The sequence below is a fragment of the Numida meleagris genome, chromosome 20 (genome assembly GCF_002078875.1).
Source record: "Numida meleagris isolate 19003 breed g44 Domestic line chromosome 20, NumMel1.0, whole genome shotgun sequence".
NCBI classification, from domain to species: Eukaryota; Metazoa; Chordata; class Aves; order Galliformes; family Numididae; genus Numida; species Numida meleagris.
Genome location: NC_034428.1, coordinates 4,825,914 through 4,853,109, shown reverse-complemented (window position 1 = coordinate 4,853,109; position 27,196 = coordinate 4,825,914). Strand labels below are relative to the sequence as shown.

At 45.4% G+C, this 27,196-nt stretch overlaps 1 protein-coding gene across 2 annotated transcripts in view; it reads left to right on the top strand.

Annotated features, from left to right (window-relative positions):
• Positions 1–27,031, top strand: part of CAPZB (capping actin protein of muscle Z-line beta subunit) — a 52,934-nt gene extending 25,903 nt beyond the window's left edge. The window contains exons 4-10 of one of the 2 annotated variants that reach the window (XM_021417270.1): positions 3,936–4,049; positions 14,840–14,981; positions 15,514–15,630; positions 22,657–22,722; positions 23,558–23,634; positions 24,909–25,021; positions 26,784–27,031. In XM_021417270.1, coding sequence (XP_021272945.1) covers positions 3,936–4,049; positions 14,840–14,981; positions 15,514–15,630; positions 22,657–22,722; positions 23,558–23,634; positions 24,909–25,011 — 619 coding nt within the window. In that variant the 3' untranslated portion in view covers positions 25,012–25,021; positions 26,784–27,031. The remainder of the gene's footprint in view (positions 1–3,935; positions 4,050–14,839; positions 14,982–15,513; positions 15,631–22,656; positions 22,723–23,557; positions 23,635–24,908; positions 25,022–26,783) is intronic. The other variant, XM_021417271.1, reaches the window with a different exon arrangement.

Sequence of the window (27,196 nt, the reverse complement as noted above, 5' to 3'; positions counted from 1 at the left end):
AGCAGGTAAGTTTGTGAAGGATTATAAGTTAATTGGTTTCACTAACTTCAAGTTGCAGGAAAGGTACTTAGCTAAGCTGAAAGCACATCTGTCTGTAGATGATTGATACAGAGAACATACTGAGATTCATTTTGCCCCATTAAGTGTGGGGAGCAGACTGCTAATGGATGTGGAGTTTGACAGTGCATCTGGGTTCTGGCCGACTGCAAACAGCAGTGAGCTTCTTCTAAGTATATCCTCTGTTGCAGCGGGCCAAGAGGTAAGAAAGTCTCTGAGGTGAACTGCCTGCTTGTGTTCTGAAGGGTGCTCTCCTAACATTGAAAGCTTCTGCAATTAAAAGAGTTCCAATAGTTTTCCAGGCCTCTACAAGATGTTTGTGCACAGCTGCATCCTTTCTGGCACATGCAGGAGGACAGGGCATGTCACAGATGCTGTATTTCTTGTGGGTCCTTCAGGAGATGTTTTCTACCCGAGGCTATGATGTGTTTCTAGCAGTCTCCTTGGATCCTTTTTAGACTGCTGACATGAGCATCTATCACCAGAGGCTCGGAAAAATGGGAAAGCCACTTGTTAAACTGTATTGTGGCGTGCTGCAATAACTAATAACGCTTGCTCCTCCCCATTCCCCAACACCCTGTGTTTAATTAATGCATTTAGAAGCCCTTTCTTTAAGGTTAGTTTCATGCTTGCCTCTGAAATTTCCTCAGTCTCTTCCCTACTGAGCAGATACTTAGATAGTGACAGGGAAGCAGGAGGACTATTACATAATGAGATTTCAGAAAAGGTATTTTATTTCTTCATAGTGAATAGCCATAATGCATTCATTGTTGGCATTAAAGAATGCTGTTCTTTCTCTGAGGCTTTCAGTTCAAGTGTTCTGGATTGAAGTGATTCTCCCTTCTGGAACTGATTGGCCTCAGCTCTGTTTCACCAAGTAAATTCCTTCCTTCAACAGAAAGCAAAAGCCTTTGAAAACCAGGCGACACGAACACGTGCACGTGTTGATCCAGTCCGTGCCCGTGTTCAGATAGTGTTATTCATACCTCATACATTCTGAAGTTGGTACTGGGAAGTGGCTCTTGCACTAATGCAATCAGTGAGAGCAGAATCGAGGAGGAGCTTCTAAAAGCTTCTGATATTCCCACGAAGGTTTTCAGGACCGCAGGCCGGATGAGGAGTCACAAGGAGTACTGCAGTCACCTGCAAAATGCTGCATCCCCGATGGCTGCACAGTTCAAGCTCAACTTCGGTTCTTCTTGTTGGAGAGTTTGCTGATTGCATTTCTTTAAATGCAAATCCAAAGATTTCAAAGTGTTCTGGGGACAGCTGAGCCTCATGTGGCTTCTGCAGGAAGCGTGGAGTTTCCCTGCTGGGAATTGAGCTTTGTAGGCCTTTTTCTGAGCAGCTTTACGGTTTGACTGGGAGGCAGCTTTGAGAAAAGACGGGGATGTTTGTCCATTCTGGTGATAACCTCACCCATTTCATGGGGCATCATTCAAGGAAATTAATATCCTAATTGGCGAGCCGCTCACAGTTCGCTCCTTCCTTATATTTAGGAATGTGATTTTGTGTTCAACGTGGGTCAGACCACAAGGCATGTCCTGGAGCGTCTCTTGGATCTTCTTAAGTCAACAGTTTCACATTTCATCGTGTTACCACACTGCTGCTTATGTGATCAGCCTCTTCTGTATGTATTCTTGCAGGCAGTTCTGTGAGTGCTCGTGTAATAAAAGGAAGGTTTGGGGGGGATATCAAAAGGCAGTGGAATCCACATTGTGAAAGCAGACCTTCCTTTTATTTTATATATATATGTAGGACTTAAAGGTCTCTGACATCTGTCCGTACATTTCCATTCAAAGTATGTTTGATCACTCCATTAAATGGAATCCGTATGGGGAATCTGGTGCCAACAACACTGAGGCCTGTTAACTGAAACAGAAAACATTCTCTTTTAGGGAAATTAGAGGTCTGACTTTTGAAATTTAAGTGCCCTTGTCCATCTGTCTTTCTTCAAATAGCCTCCATTAAAGCTTTTAAATGTGTTGTGAATACTCTTCCATGAAGGAAAAAAAAAAAAAATTATGGGGTTGTGTTATGAATTTTTTTTTAGGTGAAGTTGCTTCTGGCTCCAACTGTAATGGGCTGAAAATGCCTCAGTCTGCTTGCTAGAAAGACTCGGATGCTGGGCTTCCCTTAAGCAGGCTGCAAAAGAGATCTGAGCGTGGAATCAGAGAATGGCCTGGGTTGGAAGGGGCCTTCAGTATCATCTTGTTCCATCTCACCTGGCATGGATGGGGTTGCCACCCACGAGATCATGCCACGCTCTTATTTCTCACCATTTTGAATGCAGAAGTTTCCACCTGTCAGCTTGTTTTGACCTTTACAGTCAACACAGTTGAGAGGTCTTACTAATCTTTGGGCTGTAAATGCAGTCCTGAGTCTAGCAATCCCTGTAAATTCACAGTGTCATTACCTGCCTTTTCCCTGCACTACAAGCTCAGCAGCTCTTTGTCTTACATATTTGGAAATAAGCATCCATCTAAGTTAAAGAAACAAAGCACTGAAGAGCTGCTGGTCTGATCACAAACCAGTCAGTGTCAGGGGTGGGAAACTGAAGCTTTTTACAAGCATCTGATATTACAAGTCTCATTTATCTCAGTCTTGCATAGATTCCTCTAGGAATCTTCTTTAAATGTTTGCAGTTACGTTTTCTTCAAGTTCCTCTGCTTCACACAATCGGAGAAATCTCATTTCCAAATGCCATTTGTAGCCCGTGCTCGGTAACAGAACTGTAATTTGCACTTTATGAATTTCCACCGTGCCTTCAGCGCTGATCCTTTGCTCAACCACCAGCATCTCTGGTATAGGCTGGCTTCAGCGTGCTGCCCGATGGGTGCAGGTGTCCCATTTGGGAGCCCTTGCATTTTTGGGGACTTTTTGCAAATCTCTTCCGGATTTCAGCCGGCTGTGAGGTAAATGAATGTGAGCTGTCTTCTCCAAAGCAAGTGAGTTTGAAGCGGCTATTTTAAAAATGAGAACCACCAGCTGAAAAGCATTGCCCTGGGTGGATGCGACATGGTGATTTAGCTTTTCCTGGTGTCTCACCTATTTGTTCAGATGTGGTGGGGAGGAGAGGGGTGAAGTGCTGCGAAAGCACAAGGGCAGCGTGAAGCAGAGCCTGCTCTTTTTGCTTTGCATTAAACATGTCAAAACAGGTTACTTTTCTGAGAAATGAATAACAAATGGCTACCGAGGAAAAAGCCCTTACGTATGGACTGCATTAAGACCTAGGGTTAGTCCACTGGAGTACTTGGAAAACTGAGTAGGCAAAAGGTGGAGGTACCTTTTCTTAAACTAGCAGTGATGTATGTAGGTTGGTTGTCCCCGGGGGAAATGAAGAGGAGAATGCAAGTTTGCAGAAAGGGAGTTATAAAAGTCTCCAGCAGATGGGCAAGGGGCTCCATTAATCGTTTAATAGCGAATCTTTCATTAGGAGCACGAAATCTCTTCCACACCTGCAGAAATAGCATAATAAAAGCTGCAGTTTTACAGGCCCTGTTAAACCCCGTGCATTGTTCAAACATTTTCCTACCACTGTGCTAAAAGACAAGTTTATTTGAAAGCAAAATAGTGGAGGAGAATTTGGACCTCCTTAACTGTGGATAGCAGAGTTCAGCTCAAATGTTGTCAGACTCCAAACGAGCTACGCACTGTATTTGTATTTGCATGAAAATCATTTTAAATATCTAATGTGCAACAGCTGAGGCCTTACCTTTGAATATTTGAGAAGAAACAGATGCAAACCCAAGCATGTTTTTTTTTTATATAGCAGAAACCTGAAGGATGCTCACCGTTGTGGGACAGCTCAGACCCACCACTCTGACCTTCCTGAGTTTCCTTGCTGTCTAACTCTGCTTTCCTTGTCTCCTTGGCAGATCACCGTGGAGTAACAAGTACGATCCTCCCCTGGAAGACGGTGCCATGCCATCTGCTCGCCTGCGCAAGCTGGAGGTGGAAGCCAACAATGCCTTTGACCAGTATAGAGACTTGTATGTCAGTTCTACCATACAGAGCCCTCTGCTTTCTTTGTTTCCTTCAGCAGGCATGCAATACGTGTATTGGGCTGAAATGCAGCACCTCTGAGGGTGGCATACCTGTGTATAGTGGAGGAAGAAGGGTAGGCAGCAGCTGATCTTCTGCTGGGGAACGTATCGCCTATGATTTCATGTTAGGAAACATGATCCAATTTGCCAGCTGATGCTAATGGCAGAAGCTGAAGTGCTTTCCTGTCTCTCTCCTCTCTTGAATAGATTAATGGCATCTTTGTCCTGAAATGACTGTGTTCTCTTCAATCTTAAGCTCAGTCCTAAAGCAGCTGCTTTTACTGTTCCCTCAAGACCTTACTCTCTCAAAATATCTACCTGTACAGCAAAAGCTTGCACATCTTGGAAGACTGCAGACATGAGTTCTGAAGTGTGGCAGTGGTGTGGGGCAGCCATGTACTTCTGCAAAGGCCGTTCTCTAATGGTTGTGTTTCAGGTCTGGTCTTGTTAAAGAGGTGTAAAGGGAAGGAACTAGTAGAAATGTGTGAGAGCAGTGTAATTAGGCAGTATCTTTTTAAAGCTGCAGTTGCAGTTTTTCCAGGTGACTTGTCAGTTAAGCAGTTTTTTCTAAAAGGTGGGAATGCACTGGTCTTGCATTGCATTCACAACTGTCTTCTGGATAGCCTGTGGTCTCCTAAGCAGCAAAGGGCTGGAAATAGTCATGTTAAATCTAAAAGGCAAAGGTGTGGTGGAAAGCAAAAGAAGCTTACTCCTTTACTGGAGGTGGGATTCTCTCACATTGGGGACCCCTAGTGACCATGAAATAGGTGAACAACCATCACTGCTTCTTCATGTTGCACCCAGCTGGAAATAACTGAGGTGTAGTTTGTCACGTGTCACTTGAAATTTACACTATTTTAGTGCTAACAAAGGCAGGTTAAAAAGAAAAAAAAAAAAAATCTTGCTGATTTTCTTCTCATTTTAAGATGTGACTTAATGTAAGTGTAGCCTGTCCAGACATGCAGCCTTTTGTTATAGATACCAAATTCTACTTTTCTTGCAATATGTGTAGGTATCCAACTTATCCTAACAGTTGCTATAGGTACCTGAATACACTGAAAGAATGCATTTCTGCATACACAGCAAAGAGAGGTTTGCAGTTACTCTTTAGGTGCAGAACGGACCCAGACTGCTGGGGTTTTTTGTTCATTAAGATGACAATGAGTAGCTTTCTGGAACCGAGACTGTTTGAATCCCTCTGTGATCACTGACCATGAAGTCACAGCTGGATCCAATAACTGCTCTAAAGAAGTTTCCTTTGCAGAAAGGAAAGCTCAGTGCAGCCTACCCTCAGACTTGAGTGAATCCGCCGATCTCTGCTCAGCACGGGGTACAATAGTAGCATTAATATATTGTATGGAATTAAAAGGAAAGATTTTTTTATCAAATTTCATCTTTCAGTTAGCCAGTCCAAGTTTGGCAGGCGATACATTGTGAGAGGGATGCAGGAGGGATTGCTCACAAAGGCTTCATTCTTGTGGCATCAGCATGAAACAACTGAGGCATTACGGCTTGCAGAATGGACTAGATAAGAGCATCAGTCAGCAGAGCACGCGTTGATGCACGTTAGGATCTCAGAAACGTGTCAGAAAAAGAGGAGAAGGGTGGCTTACATTTTGCTGAGCGGTGTAAAAATTGTAGTGTTTTTGGAAAGAATTTGCAAAGTTAGGGAAACTTAACCCGACCACTTGAAGGGTTCCTCATGCTTGAAATTGGAAATGATTTGTGCTTTACCTACAACAGAGGTCTGGATAGAAACATGCTTTTGTTCTTGTAGTTGGACGCTGCAGTTTCCTTAGCAGTTGGATTTGGTATTTTGACAGCAAAAGCTTAATTTTTACTTGGAGATCAGAGGGGAAAAAATGAGGTGGGGGTAACAAGTGCCAGCTTTTCACGCTGCTGCTGCCAGCAGGTCAGGTTGGGAATGGCTGTAACAATTACCGGCATAACAGCTGCTGAAATGGTGTGGGGGCCCGAAGTGTGGGGAAGCTTGTAGTGGGAACAAGATGGCAATTGCAGCGATGTCATTTCCATGGTGTGCTGGAGCTGGAAACCAATCCTGTGTCCCCACTGCAAAGATCTGAGTGCTGTCGATCCAAGGTGTTGCTGGCCTTCTGGTTTGGTCTCTCCACATTCATTCACAGAGAACACCGGGCTCCTGCGTGCTTGAATTTCCTGTAATGAGCATTTCTGCTAGATATTTCCAAGCAGTTTGAGGCTTTGTTTCATAGCCCTGCTGGGCAGACCCACTGACTCTTGTGCTTGCGCTTTTCCAGGCAGTTGCAGAAAGGCATTGCGCTGTACGGGCTTGTCGTTGGTGGTAGGGCTGGAAGGGGAAGATTGTGTGCAGGGGTGAGTTCAGGCTGCCAAAGCAATTTGTGTTAATTGCACCAGAAGAGCCTGTGCACAAGGAAGCGAAGTTTAAAAACAACAACAAAAGCAAACCCAACCAACAACCTGCAGCATGCATGTTTGTCTTATATTGGATGGGAGACTGCAGTTGGGTGTGGGTAGCTCGGAATGAATGACCTTTGCCTGAGACAAAATACTGACCATAATAATAAAGGGATAGAGCGTTTCCTACCCTGGCCTAAATTAGTATGTTGGAAGTACTTGTTTCTGAGATGTAGCTCTGCATGGTGCTCGGCTTTAGAATACATCTTAGAGCGGCCGTTCCAGCGGGGAGCGGAAGAGGAGGATGTTTACTTTCCAAAGAAAAATAAGTACTTTAGAGAATATGTGCTGTTCCCACTCAGCTCTCAGCACGCAGCCCAAGCTTCCTCTGGATTATCTCCCTTTTTACCTTTATGCACAGTAAGTGATAATATCTCACAGTGTTCGTTTTGAGCCTCTTCCAAAACCTCAGATAGTCTCAGCTTTTCCTCGTGTCGGTCCCATTTGGCCCACGTACCGTTCCTTTCTAGATTTCTGTTGTAATCAGGTGTGGTTAAGTATCCACCTACATCTAGTGAGTCATCTGCATGGATTTGCCATTTCCCAAGGGGCTGACACCTGCTAGCGTGGGTGGTTTGAGGAAAGCAGCCTGTTGTGCATTTGTTAACGAGCGGGGTGAAACAATCCATTCGGATTTGTTTGCTGGTGACCAGACATACATTTGAGTTTTATCCCTGAAAGCTTAATGAGCTGCACACGGGGTGGCTGCGGCGTGAAAACAAATTTGGAGGAGTCTTGCAGTGTCCCACAGAATAGTTTCAAATCGTGAAAGCTTGAGAAAAGCTTTCCTGGGGTGTGCAAACTTCAGTGCCTCCCAACCAGTGCTACGTTATTTCCTCTAAGCATCACTAGACTGCCCACCTTTTATTTCTGGAAGCAAATTCTTGTCTCCCTGGGTTGAAGAGGAATTACACTCCTTTTTTTTTTGCTCTCACAGCAAGCGTATTTCTTAGTTATCAGTTTGACCAAAATGCATGTCACTTTCCCAAAAAAACAACTTTAATTTTGATCTCCTGCTGCCAGGTTTAACTCAGACACTGCCTGAAGCTAATGCCCCGGTATGTTTCTGTTCAGCGGGTTATTACTCCCAGATGGAAGTCTAATATCTCATAGCATTCAGTTAGGGCTTTGGCTTTCCACTTCCAATATCGTGAAGATAATTTCTTCAAACACATGGTTGTAATTTATTGCCCTTTTGCTTGACGTGTGTGCGCGCAATTGATTGAAATCAAAGCATAATGAGGACCAGGGCGGCTGGATAAATCTATTTGAGATTCTGCATTCTGTTGTTTTGGGTTGGAGATAATCAGTGCTTTAATTAAGTAATCTAATCGCTCTTTGTTGTCTGGAAGAAATCGTTTCTGAAGTGATTAAATAGACCTCCCTGGGGAAGGATGCTGCTGCTCTGGGTATTTCTACAAACAGGATGATTTTTGGCAGCTCCAGCCTAGTTTAGGAAGTGTACATACATTTAGAGAGCTGTTCTTACCTCTTCATTTCTTGGGCTAAGTTGAATTTCTTGGTGGTTTTGATTTTTAACAGCTGTACGAAAAAAGAAAAAAACACCTCATCTTGATCATTCAGCTTCTGTAAATGTTTTTATTGATTAAGAGTTTGAGTTGCTTCAACAGAGTAAGCCATGGAGCCTTGAACTTCTGCTTCTGTCTTTGTTTTGATGTTGATCCATTTTCAGTTTGTTATGTTAGGGCTCTGGACGAGGAATTTAATGGGAGTGGAAGGAGGTCTGGGAGAGGATTGACCTCTAAAATATGTCTTTATTGTGCGTAATCCTCCTGTTATTGAATTTTGGATTGGAATTGTGTCTGAAGCGGAGTTAAAAACAAGCTGGCACCTCACCTTTTAACTTTCAGAGTGCTCCATTTACTCTTTTATGTCCCTGAACAGCCTGGGTTCGCTCTGCTTTGGGAATCAGAGAAGTAGAGTCACAGAACCATGGGGAGAATAGGGATGTCTCATGTTGGCTCAGCTCTGTGGCTCTTCACCACTGAGCTCTGTGCCGTTGTCTCTGCCACCAAGCGTCTTCGGGTCCTGGAGCTGTAGACAGCTTTCCCCTTTTTAGCTGGTCTCACATTTTTTTTGCATCCTTTCGCATGATCTGATAGACTCCAAGATCCTCCACGTGGGTTTCATTCATCTGATTCTGAAATGATTTTGCGCTGCTGGCGAGGTTTGTAGCAATTTATTTATCGAGTTGCTCAAACTTGACTCATTTTGCGGATGGAAAAGCACTGATTCCACCAGGCTGAGAGAAGCAGAGGAGCAGATGGAAGAGGTGCAGCTCACGTTTGGGTTCAGCACAGCCCAGCTTGGAGCTTGATCCCTGCAGCCCAGCTTCCAGCTCACCAAGGGACCAGGCAGCTGCACACCCTCTCTGTAAGCGTTCTGTCTGTGTTTAGATGTAAACCTACTTTGCCTAAACTAAAAACCCATGAAAGGCTTTGAAGTGACTTTATTGCCATTAGCTCACTGTTCCTCATTAATGGTTACTAGCCCTTTGTGCTGGCTTTCTCCTGGGCTCAAGAGTCGCTGTGGTTTGCACAGCGAGGGCCATGCAGATTGAATCCAGATGCATTTGTTATGCATCCTAGCACTAAGGAAACCTGACTTTCCATCTCACTGCTGGCTAGGCTTTTGCACAATAGGGTGTGACATCAGGATTATGTCATCTGTGAGATTCTTGCCTCCGGGTTAGGCTGATAAGTACAAGATGAAGGCTCATAAGACAAACCTAAACTGCCAAGATGCTCGCTGCTTTAATGTTTGCGTGCTTTTAAAATTAAAGCCATGTTGTTTTCCCAAGGAAATTGTGTGTAGATGTAAGGGTGAACAGAGCAGTGTTGGGATCCCTTCCTTAGCTCACCCATAGCCAGCTCAAAAGTCAAAGCAGCACCAGACCTGAAGTTGTTACGCATTACACAGGTTAGGGTGAAGGTAGAAGAGGAAGGCATTAAGCACACTGTCATGCTGTGCAAAGTGAATCAGTTGTTTTCATCCAATTTCTTTTTTCTTTGGGTGCCTCGCTTTGGAGCATTTCTGCACAGGCTGCATTCTTATCTTCTGAATCTGAGATTTTCAGCGGGGGAGGAATTTTTCCCTTGGGTTCCCACGGTTCCCTATGATTACATAAAATCTGAGCACAAGAGAGGGGACAGCTTGTGTTAGGAAGCCAGCTCTGATGATGCAGTGCTATCCTAAAACACCGCTTTCTGCAGGCTTTAAATCCCTAACAAGAGATGATTTACATGCTTTCAAAAACAGAAGGGGGCTAAATTTTAAATTTTATCATCTGGAGTGTTAGAGCTGATCACCTCATGACCATGTTGGCTGTGTTTGTACGTAGAAATGAACCACTGTCACGAATGTACGGCGTTCAAAGGACAGAAAATGGAAGACAGGCTCATTTAAGAAAAGCACTAGCCATCTTGCAGCTTGAAGTCTGTAGCCTGCTCAGACTTTGGCTCGCTTAGTACATGACACACAAGACTTGTGCTGCTGTCTTCTCCCCTCCTACCCATCCAGGAATTGTAGCTGGCAGGCTCTGAAACGTGTCAGACTGCTGATGGAGCCGCGGGCTGGCTGTGCTGAATGCGCTGCTCCGACGGATGATGGGCACGGGTGAGAGATTTGTGAGCAGTCGGTGCTTCCTGGCAGGTAATGAGCCAGTTCCCCCCCCTTTGGACACGGTACAAAGCGACCCATTGTCTTGATTATTAGGTGGCTAATGGAACTGTTTCCAGGTGACTTCTCAAAAGGGATTTGGTCAGTAGTTTCCGTCTGCCGAGAGCAGTTGGATGGTAAGGAAAGCGTGAGCAATGCAGGTTTTTGTTTTTTAAACGATGAAAGGCACTAGAAAGCAGAAAATCCAAGGTGCTGGGAGATATTTAACCTTCAGGATCCCATTGTTTGGGCACTGTTTTCCCTCCACGCGGAGTTCTTGCACTTCACAACTCTGCTGCGCGGTTTGAGTCATCCCACCACGGTCCAGATGTGTGCTTTTAAGTACAACTGGCATTGAAGTTACACATACCTAACAAGATTGGTATGTTTGCTCCGGGGACTTCTGCACCTGTGTGTGCTGGAAAGAATTTCTGTAAAATACCTGTGCAGAGTCCACGGGCATACTTTGGGCTGCGTTCATAAACTGCGGTGAAAAAACAGCTGGTCTGAGTACACAAACATGTTACCTTCCTCACTGGAAGTGTTTAGGTCGCATTCTTTACGTGTTACGTGGTCGCACCCATGGGACCACGGAGGGAGAGGTGAATTCTCAATCGCTTGTATGCAGGCCAGCAGGAGAGGTGTTAGTTTTGGTACCAGCCTGGCCTTTTTATTAGAGAATAGGCTCTTGAGCATCATTACTAGAAAGCTGGACTGGAGACACGGGCAGTGAAACTATTTAGTGACAGCTGTGATCTCTTAATGTTGGCCTGAAGACTTTTCTTCCCCCTGACTTGAGCTACAAGGTGGCAGGTGATGGGAACAGACACCTTAGCAGCATTTTGGGTTTGGTGGGGAATGAACTGCTGAAATTGCCCACTTCCTTCACGTTTCTATTGCTGTTTATAGGCTTGTTTGAAATGATGGGGTGCAGGCATAGAGGAAGGACTGGGGGGAAATTGTACCAAGTGACATGCCACTAGTGTCATCTGTTTTAGTAAGAGGTGAAGCATCTCCTTCCTCACCTCGTGTTTTTGGGTTGCTGTTAGACACTAGCTTCTCTGATTGCAGCTATGGTCATTGTCACTGTACTAAAATCATTTGTTGGTGAACACTGAGTCTTTCCCTCTGGGATAGATTTTTTTTGAAGGCAGGTTTCTTGGAAGTCTAAATGGAGACTTTCTGTGCTGAGCTTGTGTAGTTGGAAGAAGTATCCATGCAACCCTGAGGAAAAAAGAAAGTATTTCACTTCTTTGCAGAGCCAGCTTGAAGCATTGTGCCTCTCTTGAAGGTTTGCATGGCCCAGATGAGATTCCAGGTATTGGTGCTTTGGCACTGGGGCTTTGTGTGCTGCAAGAGTCCTAAGCCAGCCACAAAAACCCACCCAGTGCCTTTGGCTCTCAGTTCCCTACTGGAAAGTGTTTTTATGGATGAATGATTTGGTTCTAGAGTGTAACTGAGAGTCATGGCTTGTTTTTATGGCCGTGTGGTGGAAACTCATTTTCTCAGCATACAGTCCAGCCTTCATTTGCAAGGCTTCTGAGAAGCAGAACGCTATCGGGAAGGGTATGGTGCCTTTTCTGGTGTGTTCCGTAGCGGTGAAACAAAAGTTATGAACCTGCCTTCCTGTAAAGAGGAATCTGTGAGGTCCCTCTTGAAGTCGCAGCTTTGTTCTGGCCACAGCCTCTGTCTGATGGTTACAGCTCAGGTTCCTTAAACAAGTTTCCATCCTGCATCTCCACCCGCTGGAACTTCAAACACTTCATAAAGCGTTGGATCGCTCGTAGCTTAAATACTTTCCTTTATTCTTGCGTTTGTAAAGTAGGTCAGTCCTAAGTGTGACATTTTTTTGTATAAAACAGCTTTTTCCAGGAGCTCTGCGGTCGATGAGTAGCGGATATAAAGCTGAAGTGTTTGATCGTGACTTGAGAACTAGAATTGATTTCGAGTGAAACTGAGTTTTGCAGAGAGAATGGAACAAGGGGTTACGTTGAGCTTATGGCTCTCAGTCACCTTCTTAGGGAAGCTGCCTAAAAGGCAATTTCACCAGAGATGGAGGAGCACTGTGTGTGCTCAGAGCAGATGGTGGCATTGGCAGGGTGACCTTTTGCTTGGCAGTGGAGGGATGTGACTGGTGACGTATCTGTAAGACAGTGTTTTCTGTTGTTCCCTTAATTTTGCCTGTAGGTAAAGGCAGGATCCGTCCTGGAGAGATCTAGGATTTTAGTAAATACCAATTTTCTTTTTCACTCGGCGTTGAAGGGGTTTCTTGGAGATAGTCCAACCTTCCTGCAGCAAATCCAAGTTTATGAATGTAGATTTAAATTCCTACCAATCTGTCTGTCATCCAGTTCTCTATTATGGAGCGGCCAATTAACCTGTATTACTTCTTAATTTTTCTTGAAGAAAACAGGTTTCAAGGAATGCTCCCCCCCCCCTCCAAACATGACTTTCCTGACTTTCAATAGCCTTCAGAAGTCTCCCTTCAGTACACTGGCAGCGTGGGGGAAGGTAGACTCTAATCCTGTGATCTTTTCTATAGATTTTCTCCCCACGAAGGAGCAGTGAGTGGAATGGTTCTGGATTGATGAGACACAGAGGAAGCTTTGGGTCAAGTTTATCCCAGCGTGCCTCGGATTCACGATGGTTCAATCACTGCCATTATTGTTTGAGCGTCAAGATACTATGTCAAAGCAACTTCACTGAAGTAGCACATTAGTATTTAAAACAATATTAATGCTACATTCGATTCATTAAATACACAAAGGCAAGTTAAAGCATTTCCATGTGTGCGCTGTTAGTTCTGGCGGGAGGTTCTTCAGATGGTTTCATGTGGTTTCAGACAACATTTTAGCACATTCTTAAAATACCCACAAAAGCCTTTATGTAAAATCTCATAAAGGTGAACCACATAAAAATGATTTTTTTTTTTTTTTTTCCTGTTTCATGTCATTAGGATCAAATAGGATCAAAGTACAGTAGGTAAGAATGAATTTCCAAAAACCTTGTTTCGGCCTCTTTCTTAATTAATGTTTCATGCTCGTAGCAAGCTCATAAAGCGGGTAATAGGGGCACTCTGTATACACAGTAATAATCTCAGCGACTTCCAGTTCATTTTGAGTGAATTCACTTATTCTTTATGTACGTATATTTTAAGCAAACTTGCTCTGTAAGTGGACAGTGCTTTGGGCTCCCTGGCCATTGGTTCAAGCCCTTCTGTCAAAGGAAGCATCAGAACTTAACATCAGAACCAGGACGTAGCTTGCTGAGGTCCTGAAATTCCTGTCAACTGCATTAACCAAAATCCATTTGTGAATTCCCCAGGGGACATAAAAAGGGTGTTTGTTGGTTGGTTAGGTTCAAATGGCCTGCTGGAAGTCTGGCTTCAGCACGCCTGCGGAGCAAAGGGCTTTCCTTTAATGGCAGTGCCTTAACAGATGGCACAGGACAGTGCTGCGTGTGGTTGTTTCTTCAGTTATACAGTTATGCTTGCACAGAGTTGAAAAGAATCAGGGCTGTTTTGGTGACTCTGCCTTACAGCAACATGCTGGACTGGTCTGTAAATGCGGATCAAGTGTTCAAAGCAACACAGGTTGTTTGCAATACCTTCCTGATGGTTTTTTTTCTCCCACCTTGTGGAAAAGGGTGGGATAGCGTTTCCGAATCCACCGCACTGATACACCAAGTCCAAAATGCACAGTAAATCACACCTGAGGTGCCGTTAACAACTGGCAGGCTCGTGTTTAGAAAGGAGGGAGCGTGAAGGTGGGAGGCTTCAACAGGTTTTTCATGTTGGCGATGAGTGATGCTTCCCTTTCTTGCTGGAGAGGAGGAACGTGCAGTCACTTGCAGATCTTTGTGATCATCTTGCTTGTATAGCAAGAGGTAGGAGTACGGGGCACCAGTGCTAGAAAGCAGCTGAATTCTACAGGTGTCATTGTTTTGTTAGTTCTCTTAGTATGTACCTTGTGCTACCTGCGAGGTTGGGGCGGTTGAGCTTGTTCTCTGTTGTGTGCTGTATCTGAAGCTGGAATCCGATGTGAGCCTCGACAGCGTTGCTTTATTCCTAAGGACTTTGGTTTTGATTCAGCTCTGCTTGCACTCAGCCAGCCTCACGCAAACTCTTGAGGCAGAGGCATAAAGCTGCCTGCTCGCTCCCTTTTGTCTTAATTAGCAGACTCTGCTGTAGAGAACTTCCAGACTTGCTCAATAGAGAGAGAAAAGGAGAAAAAAAAAAATCAAAAACTGTCAAATAAAGCCTTACTCTCGGCCTACTTTGTAGCTTGTGCTTTCGCCAGCTGTTAGAGTTAATTGGAATCAGAGGGGCTGTGTGCTCAAGTACCGTACACATGTGCAGCTTGCTGTTTCTCACTAGAGTTTTATTCTCCTTTAGAGAAATGCAGCGTTTTTATGTAATTAAAATCTGCGTATTATGAAATTATGTCAACTGCCACGTTTCTGGGTATCTAACCGTTGAGACTGTGCCGTCTTACGATCAAAAAATCTTTGTTAAGATGTGGAGGTTCTGCTTATTTAAGATGATTATCTGACTCCGGCTTGGATCCTGCTTTCTGTTAATATGCCTATTGGGTTGCGTCCTGCAGGTATTTTGAAGGTGGAGTCTCCTCTGTCTACCTCTGGGATCTGGATCATGGTTTTGCCGGTGTGATCCTCATTAAGAAAGCTGGAGATGGATCAAAGAAGATTAAGGGATGCTGGGATTCCATCCACGTGGTGGAGGTTCAGGTACAGCCACTGGGGCAGCTGATATTCCTAAGTGAAAACAAAACCCGGCTAATTCCAGACAATTAACGAGCACAGGTGTTCTGCTGAACAATGCAATATTGTGTGAGGGGCTGTAAACTTCTTTCCCCTGTTAATTTTGAAAATTCCCTGAAGCAATTTGGATAGAGATAAGTCAGGGCTGTAATCAAAAAGAATCCCAGAAGAATTGAAAGTATGTTGCTTTCTGTACTTGCAATCCTGAGATTTTTATTTTTTTTTCTTAAAAAACATAAAGGTCGACAGATAAATATCACTAATTAGGTAACGAAAACGAGGTAACGGGAGGTTAATTTGCTCTAGCTAGATTTGCTTTTGGAAAACTGGGAAAATAGGCACACTTGTGCTTGTTCTTAAGAAACAGGCTGTGCTCTGTAATTGCAGCTACCTGTATCTGTCCTTTTTCTCACGGAGCCTCTGTGGCCTGCCACCTTTCAGTTTTCGGAGGGTTTGTCACCTTTTGTGTCTTTCCTTTTTCTTGTCCTTCCTCTTCCAGGAGAAATCCAGCGGTCGTACTGCTCATTACAAGCTGACCTCCACAGTGATGCTGTGGCTGCAGACTAATAAAACTGGTTCTGGTACCATGAACCTTGGCGGGAGCCTTACCAGACAGGTACGTCTGTATATTGCACTGGTGTACACTGCAGGCTCTGAATGCCTTTCCTTATTTATAGACCCAGTAGCCACAGTCAGGAACAAAAAGTTTATTTTGTGAGGTGTTGGGTAAACGTCTGCTCTCCTGCTGCACGTGCACTCCAGTGAAGCAGTTAAGGCACAAGTGTGTGGTTACCAGGAAGCCCCTTGAATTTGGCTTGATGGCAGTATAGCTTTCAATTAGAAATACAGAACGTTCAGCAGGAGCTTAGACATTCATTTAAGTAAGTCTTAACTTTGTGTTCAGTATTCCTAAACTTTTATACTTCTGCATGCATTGCATGGGCAGACGTTTTTAAGTTTGCCTGCATCATTACCAGGAGGTTGCAGGAGGATTATAAAAAAAAAATAAGACGACCTTTTTTGCTGTGTCTCCTTTATTAAAAACCAACTAGCCCACCATGGCCAGCCCTACATTTTGCTTAGGCCATAGAATTCTTCCGTTCTTGGAGACTTCAAGTATTTTTTAATACCCCTCTTTAGTATTTTACTCCTGCAGTTCCAGGACAGTGATGAAAAATGACGTGTCTTTTAAGCATTTTGTTTTTTCTTCCAGTGCAAATTGCTTTGGCTTCCTCTTGAGAAAGCCATCTCTGGGAGGGAAGGTGCCAGAACGATGACTGTTAGGCAGCACTGCTGTCATAGGCTCTGGCAGAGCTGAGTGCACTGCCTGAAGGTGCCTCTGCCCCAGCCACCTGCCAGAGGTTGCTGTCTCTGTACTGCATGAACTGGGGCTGCCTAAGATCTGGGCTGTGGAAGTCAGTGACTCGAGAAGAGTAATAAACTCAGGGGGACAGGAGGCATATTGTGTGGTCATGAGTGACTAGAGAGATTGGCAGTTGCTAAAACTCCGTTATGAGACTTCCCAGGGCAGCCTGTTGGGTTTCAATACAAAGGACAATGCAGACTCTGTTAAGCAGCCCGTGGTTTTGTACAGGTTTGAGGCAGGCAAAGGAACAAAGGATCTATGATCATCGAGAGGAACTGAATTGTGTTAGTCTTGCAGACATGGAAGCTTGCCCTGGACCTGGGTGATTTTTCTTTCCACGTCGTTGATTTACAGAAGAAGCTGACAGAAAAGCAGGAGGGGAAAAAGAGGCATCTGGAGATGGTTTCTGAGCACTGCGTACTCTTTTAAAACGTTTGCAGTAATTACACTCGAGTTATGGTGACCCGGACAAATATTTAATCACAGGCCTTCCTAATCCTTCAAATCATAGCTGTGAAGTGGACGCCAAGGGCTTGACTCTGGCCATGGCCTTATGGTGCGTGAAAGCTGTGCCAAGGAAAACAAGAATCTGTTGAGAGTGGGTGTCCTTAGCACACCTTGGCCTGAAGTGCGAGGCCTTGTTTAGTTTGACTTTTACTCTCTCAGCTTTAGTGAGGAGATTCATGCTCCTGTCATCGTTTTAACAGCAGATCATTTAATTCATATGTGATGCATTAAAGCAGGGGCCTGCTTCCAACGTAAGTAACCGTAACGGAGCCGCTGGGGCAATGATGCACTGCTTCTGCACCAACAATGGAAACCTGAGTTATAGGATTTAGCTTTGGGCTGGCGATCTCTGCTTTGCAGATGCCACGATACCCTTAATGGGACAGCAGTTCTATTTTGGCTTTTTGGTGGGCTTTTATACGGTCTGCAGTGAACTCGGGCACTGACAGTGGGTTGTAGTTATCTCACGAATGACATGTTACTGTGTGACAATGTCAGTAAGCTGTGGTTCTAACCATCATTACGAAATACCTTTCTCTAGAGGAGATTGTTCATGTTTTTGGTCAACTCAACATTTAAGCTGCTTGACCACCTTTGATCCTAAAATGCGAATAGCAGATGTCCCTGCGTTTCAGTGGAAGCTTTTGAAGTGCTCACAAGCTTTGTAATATCCTGGCTTACACGCTGATGGCAGGGAGAACCTTACAGTGCTTGGAAAGGGAAGTCTGTTGAGAGCCATTACTTTGAAACCAGTTTCACCTCATAGCTGCAAATCGGATATTTTTCAAGTGATGACTGGAATGATTAACTCGGTGGCCAGGAGCAGGCACAAAGGAGCAGCTCATGTAATGCCTCCAATTCACCACCTCTGGCAGCTTCCAGGAGCTGGGCATGGCTTGCATCGAAGCGCTATGGGGAGCGTTTGCAACTTCATATGGAAACACTTGCTCAGTAATTCCCCTTCCTAATGTCTGCAGATTGTACTTGGTGCAAACAGGCAGTCCTGTTTGTTCTGTGAGTGGACAGCACGGTGCTGTGGTAGGACTGGATGTGGAAGTAAGAGCCTAAAATCTTTCCTACTGTCATTTCTTATTGGTGAAGCGCTGTTGCGACACGTCAGACACCAGCATACTTCGTTTTGAGTTTTCTCTTTGTTGCTTTTATTGAGACTGTTTGGAAAAAATTGTCTGTGCATTTCTAGAATATCCTCAGAGCTGTTCCTGGAATCCTCCTGGCTCAGGCTCTTCCTAAATGTTGCAGAGAATTTGTAAGAATAAAACCTTTTTTTTGCCTCTCCCTCCCAGATGCCATGTATTTCAGTATTCTCACACCTGACTTGGGGCCGCGTGAAGTTATGTTCTGTTGCTTAGAAGTCATTTCCCTGTCCTGTGTCTCCTTTAGTGTTGTCTCTTTGTCTTTGCTGAGGATGGGAAACTGACTCTCCAGCATCTTAAATTTGTAAGTAGGCAGAATAAGGAAGGGAGGAGAGACATGAGAGACTGAGGATCTGGCCTGGTTTAGGAGGTCGGACATCTTTGTGTAGCTTTCCTTAGCCTGATGGTTTTCTGAATGAGAACTTCAGGCTTTTGCTTTATCCATTTGTTATCCATTGCTACTGTCTTGCCCCAGAAGGCAAGAAAAGTCAGATAAAGACCTGTTCCTGCAACTAGAGTGCTCTCCAGGCAGCTTGTGTTCTGGGGCTGAGCCTGGATGCCGTTCAGCAGAGTGCAGAGCTGCTGCACCGCAGCCAGGACGGAGGAAGCAGCTCCCAGCTCACATCTGACACTGGCAGGGTTCAGTAAATACAGGGAGTGAGACTGGAATTTGGATAGGGAACGAGTCCTCGGCGTGTTCTGTGCTGTCTGCGTCAATGAGGGGCCGCAGATTGAAGTGCTGTACGTCTGGGAGGAGAGGAAAGGACAGGACACGCTGCCTTCAGTTTGCAACAAGCAGGGATGCTTACAGGGAAATGAGAAATGCCAGCAGCTTTTCCGTTCCCTTGCCCACGCTCCAATGGCAGCAGGTAGCTCCCACCCCATCCTGATTCAAGCCAGGTGCTTGGCTGATGATTCTCCCTCTGTTAGGGTCCCATCCTCCTTGTGTGTGTTGGAATTACTTAACGCCGTTCACCACGGTACCGCGCCGCTTGGTGCTTGCATTAGGCTGCACTTTTATTTCCGTCAGAGCAATCATGGCCCTGTTTTGTTTTATGCAAAGTGGATGGAGCCTTCCAGCTTTCTGGCAAGCAGTCAGATGTGCGCTTTGTTGGACAGCTTGCTAGCACCCCCTCCTTAAAAGCAGGGCTAACAGGTGCCTCGCTGAGCTCCTGCTGTGCACAAAGAACCCGTCTGTGTTTCCCAAGCCAGGGTGAGCATTGTGAGGAAGTGCCAGTTTGCTGAGGAAGACGTTGGCTCCAAACCTGGAGTTTATTTACATCTGGAGGCATGGGAAGGGGAGGATATAAAGTTGTAGAGGAAGTGAAGCCTGGGATTTCAGATTAAAGCAGCGCAGATGTGTGTTGATTTTTGTGCTTGAAATACTCCGTAGCAAGAGTGGAACATTTTGCAGAGCTGGACGAAGGCTGCTCTGCTGCAATCTGAGCTTTTCCTGCGCGCAGGAAGATGTGCTCTGTGATATATTACTGCTCAATAAAGCACCAGCAGAGACATTCTGCCATTTATCATAATAGGTAAATCCTCTGAGGCTAGTGCGCTGCAATTAGGCAAGTCATATATTCTCATCAAGCTGAGCTTTCATGTAAAGGCCTATCCCACTGACTTCCAGATGTTGTGGCAGAACGGGGTGTTCGGGAGTGTATTTCCACCAGAGGGATCTGCAAGTTGTAGCTGTCGCACTCCTTATGCCGTTGTCCCAACTCCTGGAGGCATTTTGGGCTGCAGAGAATAGCAGGGATGCACCGAGCAGCAATTGTACAGGAAAAGGAAACTACTTCTGCTCCACCTGGCACACAGATCTTACTGGTCTAGGATGAAGAGATGAGCAGGTACGGACTGATGGCGTGGAGAGCTGGTGTAGTGCCACTGGTTTTGCTCATGGTTTGGAAGGTACGGTTTGGTAAAGGGTAGAGGATGTCTTTTGGTTACACTGATGAGAATAAATATGCTTGAAGGCCGTGAAAGGATGAGGTTAGCTCTTGGCCAATTTCTGCAAAACCGCAAGCTCTGTGGAGCTCACAGCCTGCATTTATCTGCTTAGAGTTTGAAATAAGCGTTGGAGAAAAAGGCCAATTTTCGCCTCATTGATATCCAAATAATTCCACATATTTTCCACCTGGAGCCTTCAGTCTGCCCGCTGCCTGTGGCTTGGGAGCCTTCGGCTCACATTGGCCTGTTTGTGTTTCATGAAGGAGATTTTCACATTGCTCCATGGCCGGAGCAGCTGTGGCTGTTGTCATCCGTTCTTCAGAACGACGTGGATGAGTTTCCCTCTTATCTTTGTAGCATTTTTAGAAGCTTTCATGATGAACCAGTGTTTACCCAACGCACGTTTCTCTTGCAGTGTTAACTCTTCCTCCAAATAACGTTTACAGAAAGCCCAAACAGCTGCTGAGTTCCACGCAGGAGGCATCCAAAGTGACCAGCCAGCCATCGAGAGCTTAATGTACCCAGAAGAGTGAGTTTCCTTCTGAGTCAGACCTGCAGCAGATGGCTGGGGAAACGAGGCAAGGAAGCCAGGCAGCATCTCCCTCGAATGGGAGAGGAGCGACTGGGCCACGGAGATGGGACTTGGCTCATTCTGGAGCATTAGGGTTTTTGGCTGAGCTCAATGGCAGATGGGGAGTGACAGTGGGAAGATGAGCTGCTTGTTAACATCAACTTAGAGAATGGAATTTCCCCTCCGAGCAAATTAACCCCTTTATTTAAGCGGCTGTGGGCTTTCTGCATGGGTCCGTGCAGCGACAACCAACGGAAGGAACCTTTAAAAATCCCAACAACTCCGCTGTTTGTATAACACGGCTGCTTACTGACTCTGAGCTCCATTAAAACAGCCTCTCGTAACATCTGGGCTTCTATAGCGCATAAAAAATGTTTTCCTTCTGGCAGCAGATTTTATGGAGACGTAATAAGAACGCGTTTTGAAAAAAATAATTCTATTTTCAGATTCTGTTTCTTAGCAGTGAACTTGGCCTGTCCAGGTGCGGAGGAGACGCGGTGGGGAGCTTGTCAAAGTCAGTGGCCCACTGCCAGCTCCCCCGCAGCCCCAGGTTGGGTCCATTTGCTGATAGCTCCCAAACTCACCGTACCTCGTGCGCGTGTGTGTCTGCGTCCTTCAGATTTATATTCTCCCTCCCCGGCGACTGGATCCGTTCTTCAGGCCTCGTGTCTCCATGACATGTAAACAATCCGACTGTAATCTAAAGGAAGAATTTAAACGTTCTGACTCTTTTTCTCCCCCCTCTTCTAGGTTATCTTTTGCCTTCGGGGTTCGAACTAAATTACATGCTTCCCTAAGCCTGTTAGAGACTTGGCTTATTAGAAGAAACCTGTAGCTGGCCCAGATATTTAAACTCTACCCTGAGGGAGGGATATGAGCAGATGGATAAGAGAATTCAGTGGGATTAGTAAAACCCTTTGAAGACAGTTCTTCCCACTACATTTTTCTCCCCGTTTTTTTTTTTTTTTCCGTGCCATCTCAGCACATCTTGTGTCATCTGAGGTTCCTGGGTCTGATTGCTCAACAGCTTGTCTGCGCTTAGCCAGAATTTTCATCTTGGGAACTGGGGAAGATGGTCTTTTTCCTAGCAACTGAAGCTTACAGATCAGGGACAGCCAGCCATGGCCCCTGGCTCAACGTTGTATTGGGTAAAGGCAGAGGAAACATGGAAAACGTGGCATTCTGCAGTGCCAGCTTCTAGTTTTCAGTCTTCTTAATGGAAAATCTCACCTAGGTTGGTGTTTGTCTCCTGTTCAAGCAGTACTAAGAGTGTGGTATCGTGGTGTTACTTGACCTTGGTCCAACTCTGAATCGCTTCTCCAGAATGCAGTCTGCTTCTTTCCCCCCCATACTTAGTACTTGTTCCCCCAGTGGGCACATATCTGATAAGTTGGTTTGGTTTTGGTCTAAAGGAAAAAAAAAAAACGCTATCAAACCTTCATATTGCTCTTTCCTTGTAATTGCAGTTTATTGAGTTATCAGTAGTCTTGCAGGTGGCTGTGATTTTTGCATTTCTCTTTTCCTTCCCTCTCTCCTAGAAGGTAAGTAATACCTAAGACACCTTTTGCCAGGAGATCCTGGAAATGGAGAACGTGCCCCCCATGTGGTTGGAAATAGCGTTTGAGATGAAGATGAGAAGCAGCAGCTGTTTTTGCAGGGATAGTTTGCAGCAGTTAAACTGACAGCACCATCCCTGCGTGCATCTCATCAACAACGTTGTTTCCACATCCACGTGCTGTGCTCCTGTGCTGCTTGCCCTGCTTCATGTTCACTACTGTAGACCTGCAGCCCCTTGGTAGGTAGGGAATGACAATTTCGTAGTGCCTGTCTACACCAGGAGTCTACAGCAGGGTTTTGCTTTGATTCATGGTTTTCATTACCCTACACTTCTGTAACCAACATGTGAGTCTTTGTCTAGTTCAGGGAATTTCTTGGTATCTCAGTATGTTACTTGTCTGTTTGCCACTAAAAGAATAGAGTTACTCCAGGATTTTGAGACCCGCTTCTTTTCTCCCTTCTCTTGAGAAATAAAGCTGTCGTGCATGTGTCATCAGATTTCCACAGCACCAATGGATCTGTGTCTTTTCTTGACAGATGGAGAAAGATGAGACTGTGAGCGACTCTTCTCCACACATAGCCAATATTGGACGCTTGGTAGAGGTAAGGTTGTGAAGCCATTGTAGCTTGAGCTTGCTGCAGGTTCTCACTTACATTGGGTCCCATGCTGAAGAGCTCTGTGGTATGCTCACCTTCGGCTTCACAAGCAAGGTATTGGTTTGTGTTGTGTCACACCTAGTGGTGTGAATGGTGCTCAGGGTTTGGTGGCCCAGCACTCCTCCTAGCGCATCCTCCAACAGTCTGTGGATGCAGAAGGGCCATCTGCACTTGGTGTCCTGCTCAGTAGATCAGTAATCTTCCTGTGAAAGAAATGGTTCTGTTCTGAGAACTAGCTAACAGCAGCCTACCCCCTTGATTATTTCTCATTTCTACAGTCATTTTTAGGGCAGAATTATTTAAAGTCAGGATATGTTACTCAGAACTCGGACATTCAGCGTGTACAAAGTGCTTATTAAGTCCATTGGAATTATTGTTGGTACTTTTTATGGTTTTATGGCACCTGTTGGTCCCATGTGCTCGGCACAGTGAGAGTGAGGGCTTGGGGTTGGGTGGCTGTTCAGTGCCAGGAAATTACCATGTAAAATTGAGGTGAAATGCACTGTTTTGCAGATATATGCAGGAAAGAAAAAAAAAGATAGGTGGGCAGAAACTGCCCTCTTGTGGCCCAGAACAGCCATCTCATGGAGTAACATTTAAGAGAGGGCTGGAACAGAGCTAAGCCTTTCTAACTTGGATAAGACCAGAGGGATGGGCCCATACTGCTGAATGTCAAGCTGAATACATAAGATGCACAAAGGAGTGTAAATAGCACAGTCCTGGTAGCAGCTGAACGGCCTAAAGACTGGTTGCATACTTGTTGTTTTTTTTTTTTTCCTAGGACATGGAAAACAAAATCAGAAGTACACTGAACGAGATTTATTTTGGAAAAACAAAGGACATCGTGAATGGGCTGAGGTAAGGAGCCCTCCAGCTGAGCATTTGCCTCCTTGCCATTCCCCATGGTGCCTGTGGCACTGTCTCCCCAGCAGTCATCTGCTTTCTTCTGCTGGCACTGCCCTTTCCTGCACAAAGCCTTTTCATGTCCCTAATTACTCACCTCACTGTGCTCTGGAAAAATATTTGTTGTGTGGAGTCTGGTTTACGTTTCTACTTCGTAACTGCAGGAATGTGAAGCAAGGTTTAAATCCTTTATTCCCTCACCGGGAAGAAAACAGCTCAATTAGCAATGCTTGTACTTCAGAATTACTGTTAATTGGGAGCTTTATTCTGCACAGTTCTGAAGGTAGTACTTAAATTCTGACTTCTCTTTTCAGCATTCTTACAAACAGTCGGTCCCAGAATTAAGTAATGGCATTAATGGCTTGTGATATTTAGACTTTGTTTTAAATTCTGTCTTCCTCTCAACACCACTGCTCAGAATACAACGTACTAGAACGGATGAAGTGAATGAGCCCTCTGTGCCTTTCTGTAGGGAAACCACTCTGCTTTTCAAGCCCTTCTCGTGTCTGGCGAGGCTTTTTGTATAGAAATCCCAAGCTGGGAGTTCTCATGCTGGTAGAGAAAAGCGTAGAAATGTGATGCCAAATCCTACTTTAAACTGCAGATAGAGCTCCCATGCACAGTGGGTAATGCAGAATATCCAAGTGGTGCTCTTCTCTCCTGTTCAGAAATATGGGAAAAAATGAATCACCTCTGCTTCAGAGGATAGAATAATGGAGCTCGCTGAATATTTGTGCTGCTTTCTTAACAGCATGGGCAGAGGGAGTCGACAGTATCATGAGAAAGCAGCTTTTCTGGTTTTGTTTTTTTACTTTTTTCCCAAACCCCAGCTTTCTTAGCAAGCCTGTTTCCATGTGCGGTGTGCAGGGCTTTAGCCAGGAAGCGTGTATGAGCATTACAAGGGAAGATGAACTGCAGTCTTTTTTTCCTTGTGATCGTGGCCTCCACGTTTTGTAACTGAATGTCTCCCGTGTCTCCCCATTGCTCAGTTTGTGTCGTGTTACTTTGTGCAGCGATGAGATGATCTGCTCAGAACCGGTAACACGTGGAGCGCCTGGCTGTGGCTTTCCCTCTTGCCTTTCTCCTATTTCTTCCAACTTAGCATTTTACACTTTTTCTTCCTGAGTGTGCTTCCAGTGGGTTCCAGAATACCGGCTCTGTGTTACCGAGTTCTTCTGACTGTTCTTTTTCCCTGTTTGCTTCCCTCGTTTCCAAACTGCTCTCTGTAGATCTATTGATGCTATCCCCGACAACCAAAAGTATAAGCAGTTGCAGAGGGAACTTTCTCAAGTGTTGACCCAGCGCCAGATCTACATCCAGCCTGATAACTAAACCAATCCAGGTACCCTGCCAGGTGTGACAACCAGCACTAAACCAGGACTCACCCAGCCGAGACCTCTGCATGATAACTGAGGGCAGAACTAACCCCTAACTCCCGCAGACTGACCAACGACATCTGATCCACCTTTCACCCAAGGGTTATTCTTAATACAGCCAACTAAACGTTGCGGTTTTACTTGAGATGTTACTCTGCTCCATTTGAAATGCCACGCTCGGGAATGGGGCAGGCCTTAACCACTTTGCACTGTAGCTTGGGAGCAAGAAAGGAGCACATGGTCATTTACCCAGAGTGCTGTTAGCTTGGACTTGCTGCCTCCATAAGCCCTGGGACTCTGTCCCTTGTGCACCTTCAGTTTTTTACAGCTGTGGTACACCGCTCCAGTGGAGAGATTGCTTGTAATCTTCAAGTCCTCCTTGCAGAAAGGAGTAACGCTTTGGAAGTCTCAGTTTCGGGCAAGAAAACACCTATGCCTGTGGTACATCTGAGTCAGCTTCCCCGACATGCACATCCCATAGTGCTTGGTGTATCTTCAGTTTCCTTGGAGCTTGAAAATCCGGTCGTACCCAAGCTCTGCCGAGTGCCCTGCACGGCCTCCAATGGGATTTGTTCATATGCTCTCATTTGCTCTGGAGCTCTGAGTGTCTAGGGCACGCAGCAGTGACTAACCCCGAGCCAGTTTAACCTTCCACTCCAATTGGTAACGAGTTACAGATGTTGTCTGAAACGCGTTCAGCTGACGGAGGGGAAAATGGCCGAGAAGCACTTTTTTAGCCTGTGACAAACGCAAATATAAAACGTATATATTTCTATTAAAGCAGTGGAAGTCTCCAGAGACAAGAGGATGGAAATAGCTGTTAGAAAAATAACTGACACAAAGAGCAGCCTTGTTTACAGGAGGCAGCGTCCAGGCCAAATGAGGTAGCTCGGAGCACAGAGGAGGGTGTGAAATACAACTTACGTGGGGAGAAACCCTCCCAAACTGCATCCTCACCACTTCTGTGCCAGCAGAAAAGGCCTGCTAGTATCATTCCATTGATGGTCACGTTTCAAAGTGACCTTTTTTTTCCTTGAAACTGGAAGTCGTACCATTGGAAAGCGAGCTTCCAGAGCAGTGAGCCCAGGTGACTTGAAGGCGTAGCTTTGTGTCTGCAACCAATAAACCGGTAGCAAAAAGGGAAGCCCTGCAGTGATCTTGCCAACGTGATTCACTAATTACTGTAGGTAAGGAATAAGCTGGAAAAGCAAATTCAAGAACAAACTCCGGGTGCTTTTCCCGTTGGTGAATTTGCTGGAGAGAGGTTTTCACGTGGCTGCTCTACCCTGGGTGAACAGTCTGCAGGAGGGCTCGGGAGCTCCCAGAGCTGGGATTTCACCTCTGTTGGCAGAGGCTGGACTTCTCCACCTTCCTGTCGTGGGCCTTTTGAGAGTGAGAGCACTAACACCTTTTGCTGGTGGCGTCCTGGGATTTTTCCAACCTGTAACATAAAACACTGGGACTCTCCCTCCAGCAGCTGGAGGCAGGGTGCAACCGCTGGGAGCGTGTCTCTTGGTGCAGCCCTTGCTATAGGCTTAACTTCTCTCTGTTAGATGCACTGACGTGTTCCCTTTGCCTCCTGTTCTCTGTATTAAAACAGGCAAGCTGAGTTTTGTTTTCTCTAAGCCTGGGTTGAGGTGCTTCTGCTATTGCTCCCATGCAGAAGAGCTGGTACAAACCCTCATTCGAGAGCGCTGCCTCTGACTTGCATCTCCTTCTTCCCCACAGGTCTGTGCAGACTTTTGCAGACAAATCAAAACAAGAAGCTCTTAAAAATGACCTGGTGGAGGCTTTGAAGAGAAAGCAGCAAAGTTAAAGTACTCCTGATGCTAACAAGACATGCGATGCACTCGTTAGATTCCTTTCTTAGAAAACTCATCCCCCTGACCTTTTCTGTTACGTCACGTCACGATTTGCATTCAATACTATCCATGCAACGCCATCTTCTCCCCATGAATAAAGCTGTACAAACTTTTTCAGTCTCTGAGGCCTACTTTGCACCACATTTTACTATTGAGACCTTAGGCTATGTTTCTGTAGAAGTCCATGTATTTTTTTTTTTCCTCTTCCACCCTCCCCCATTTACACGCATACACACGGATCATTGTTTGTCTTTCCCCCCCCCCCCCCCCCCCCCCCCC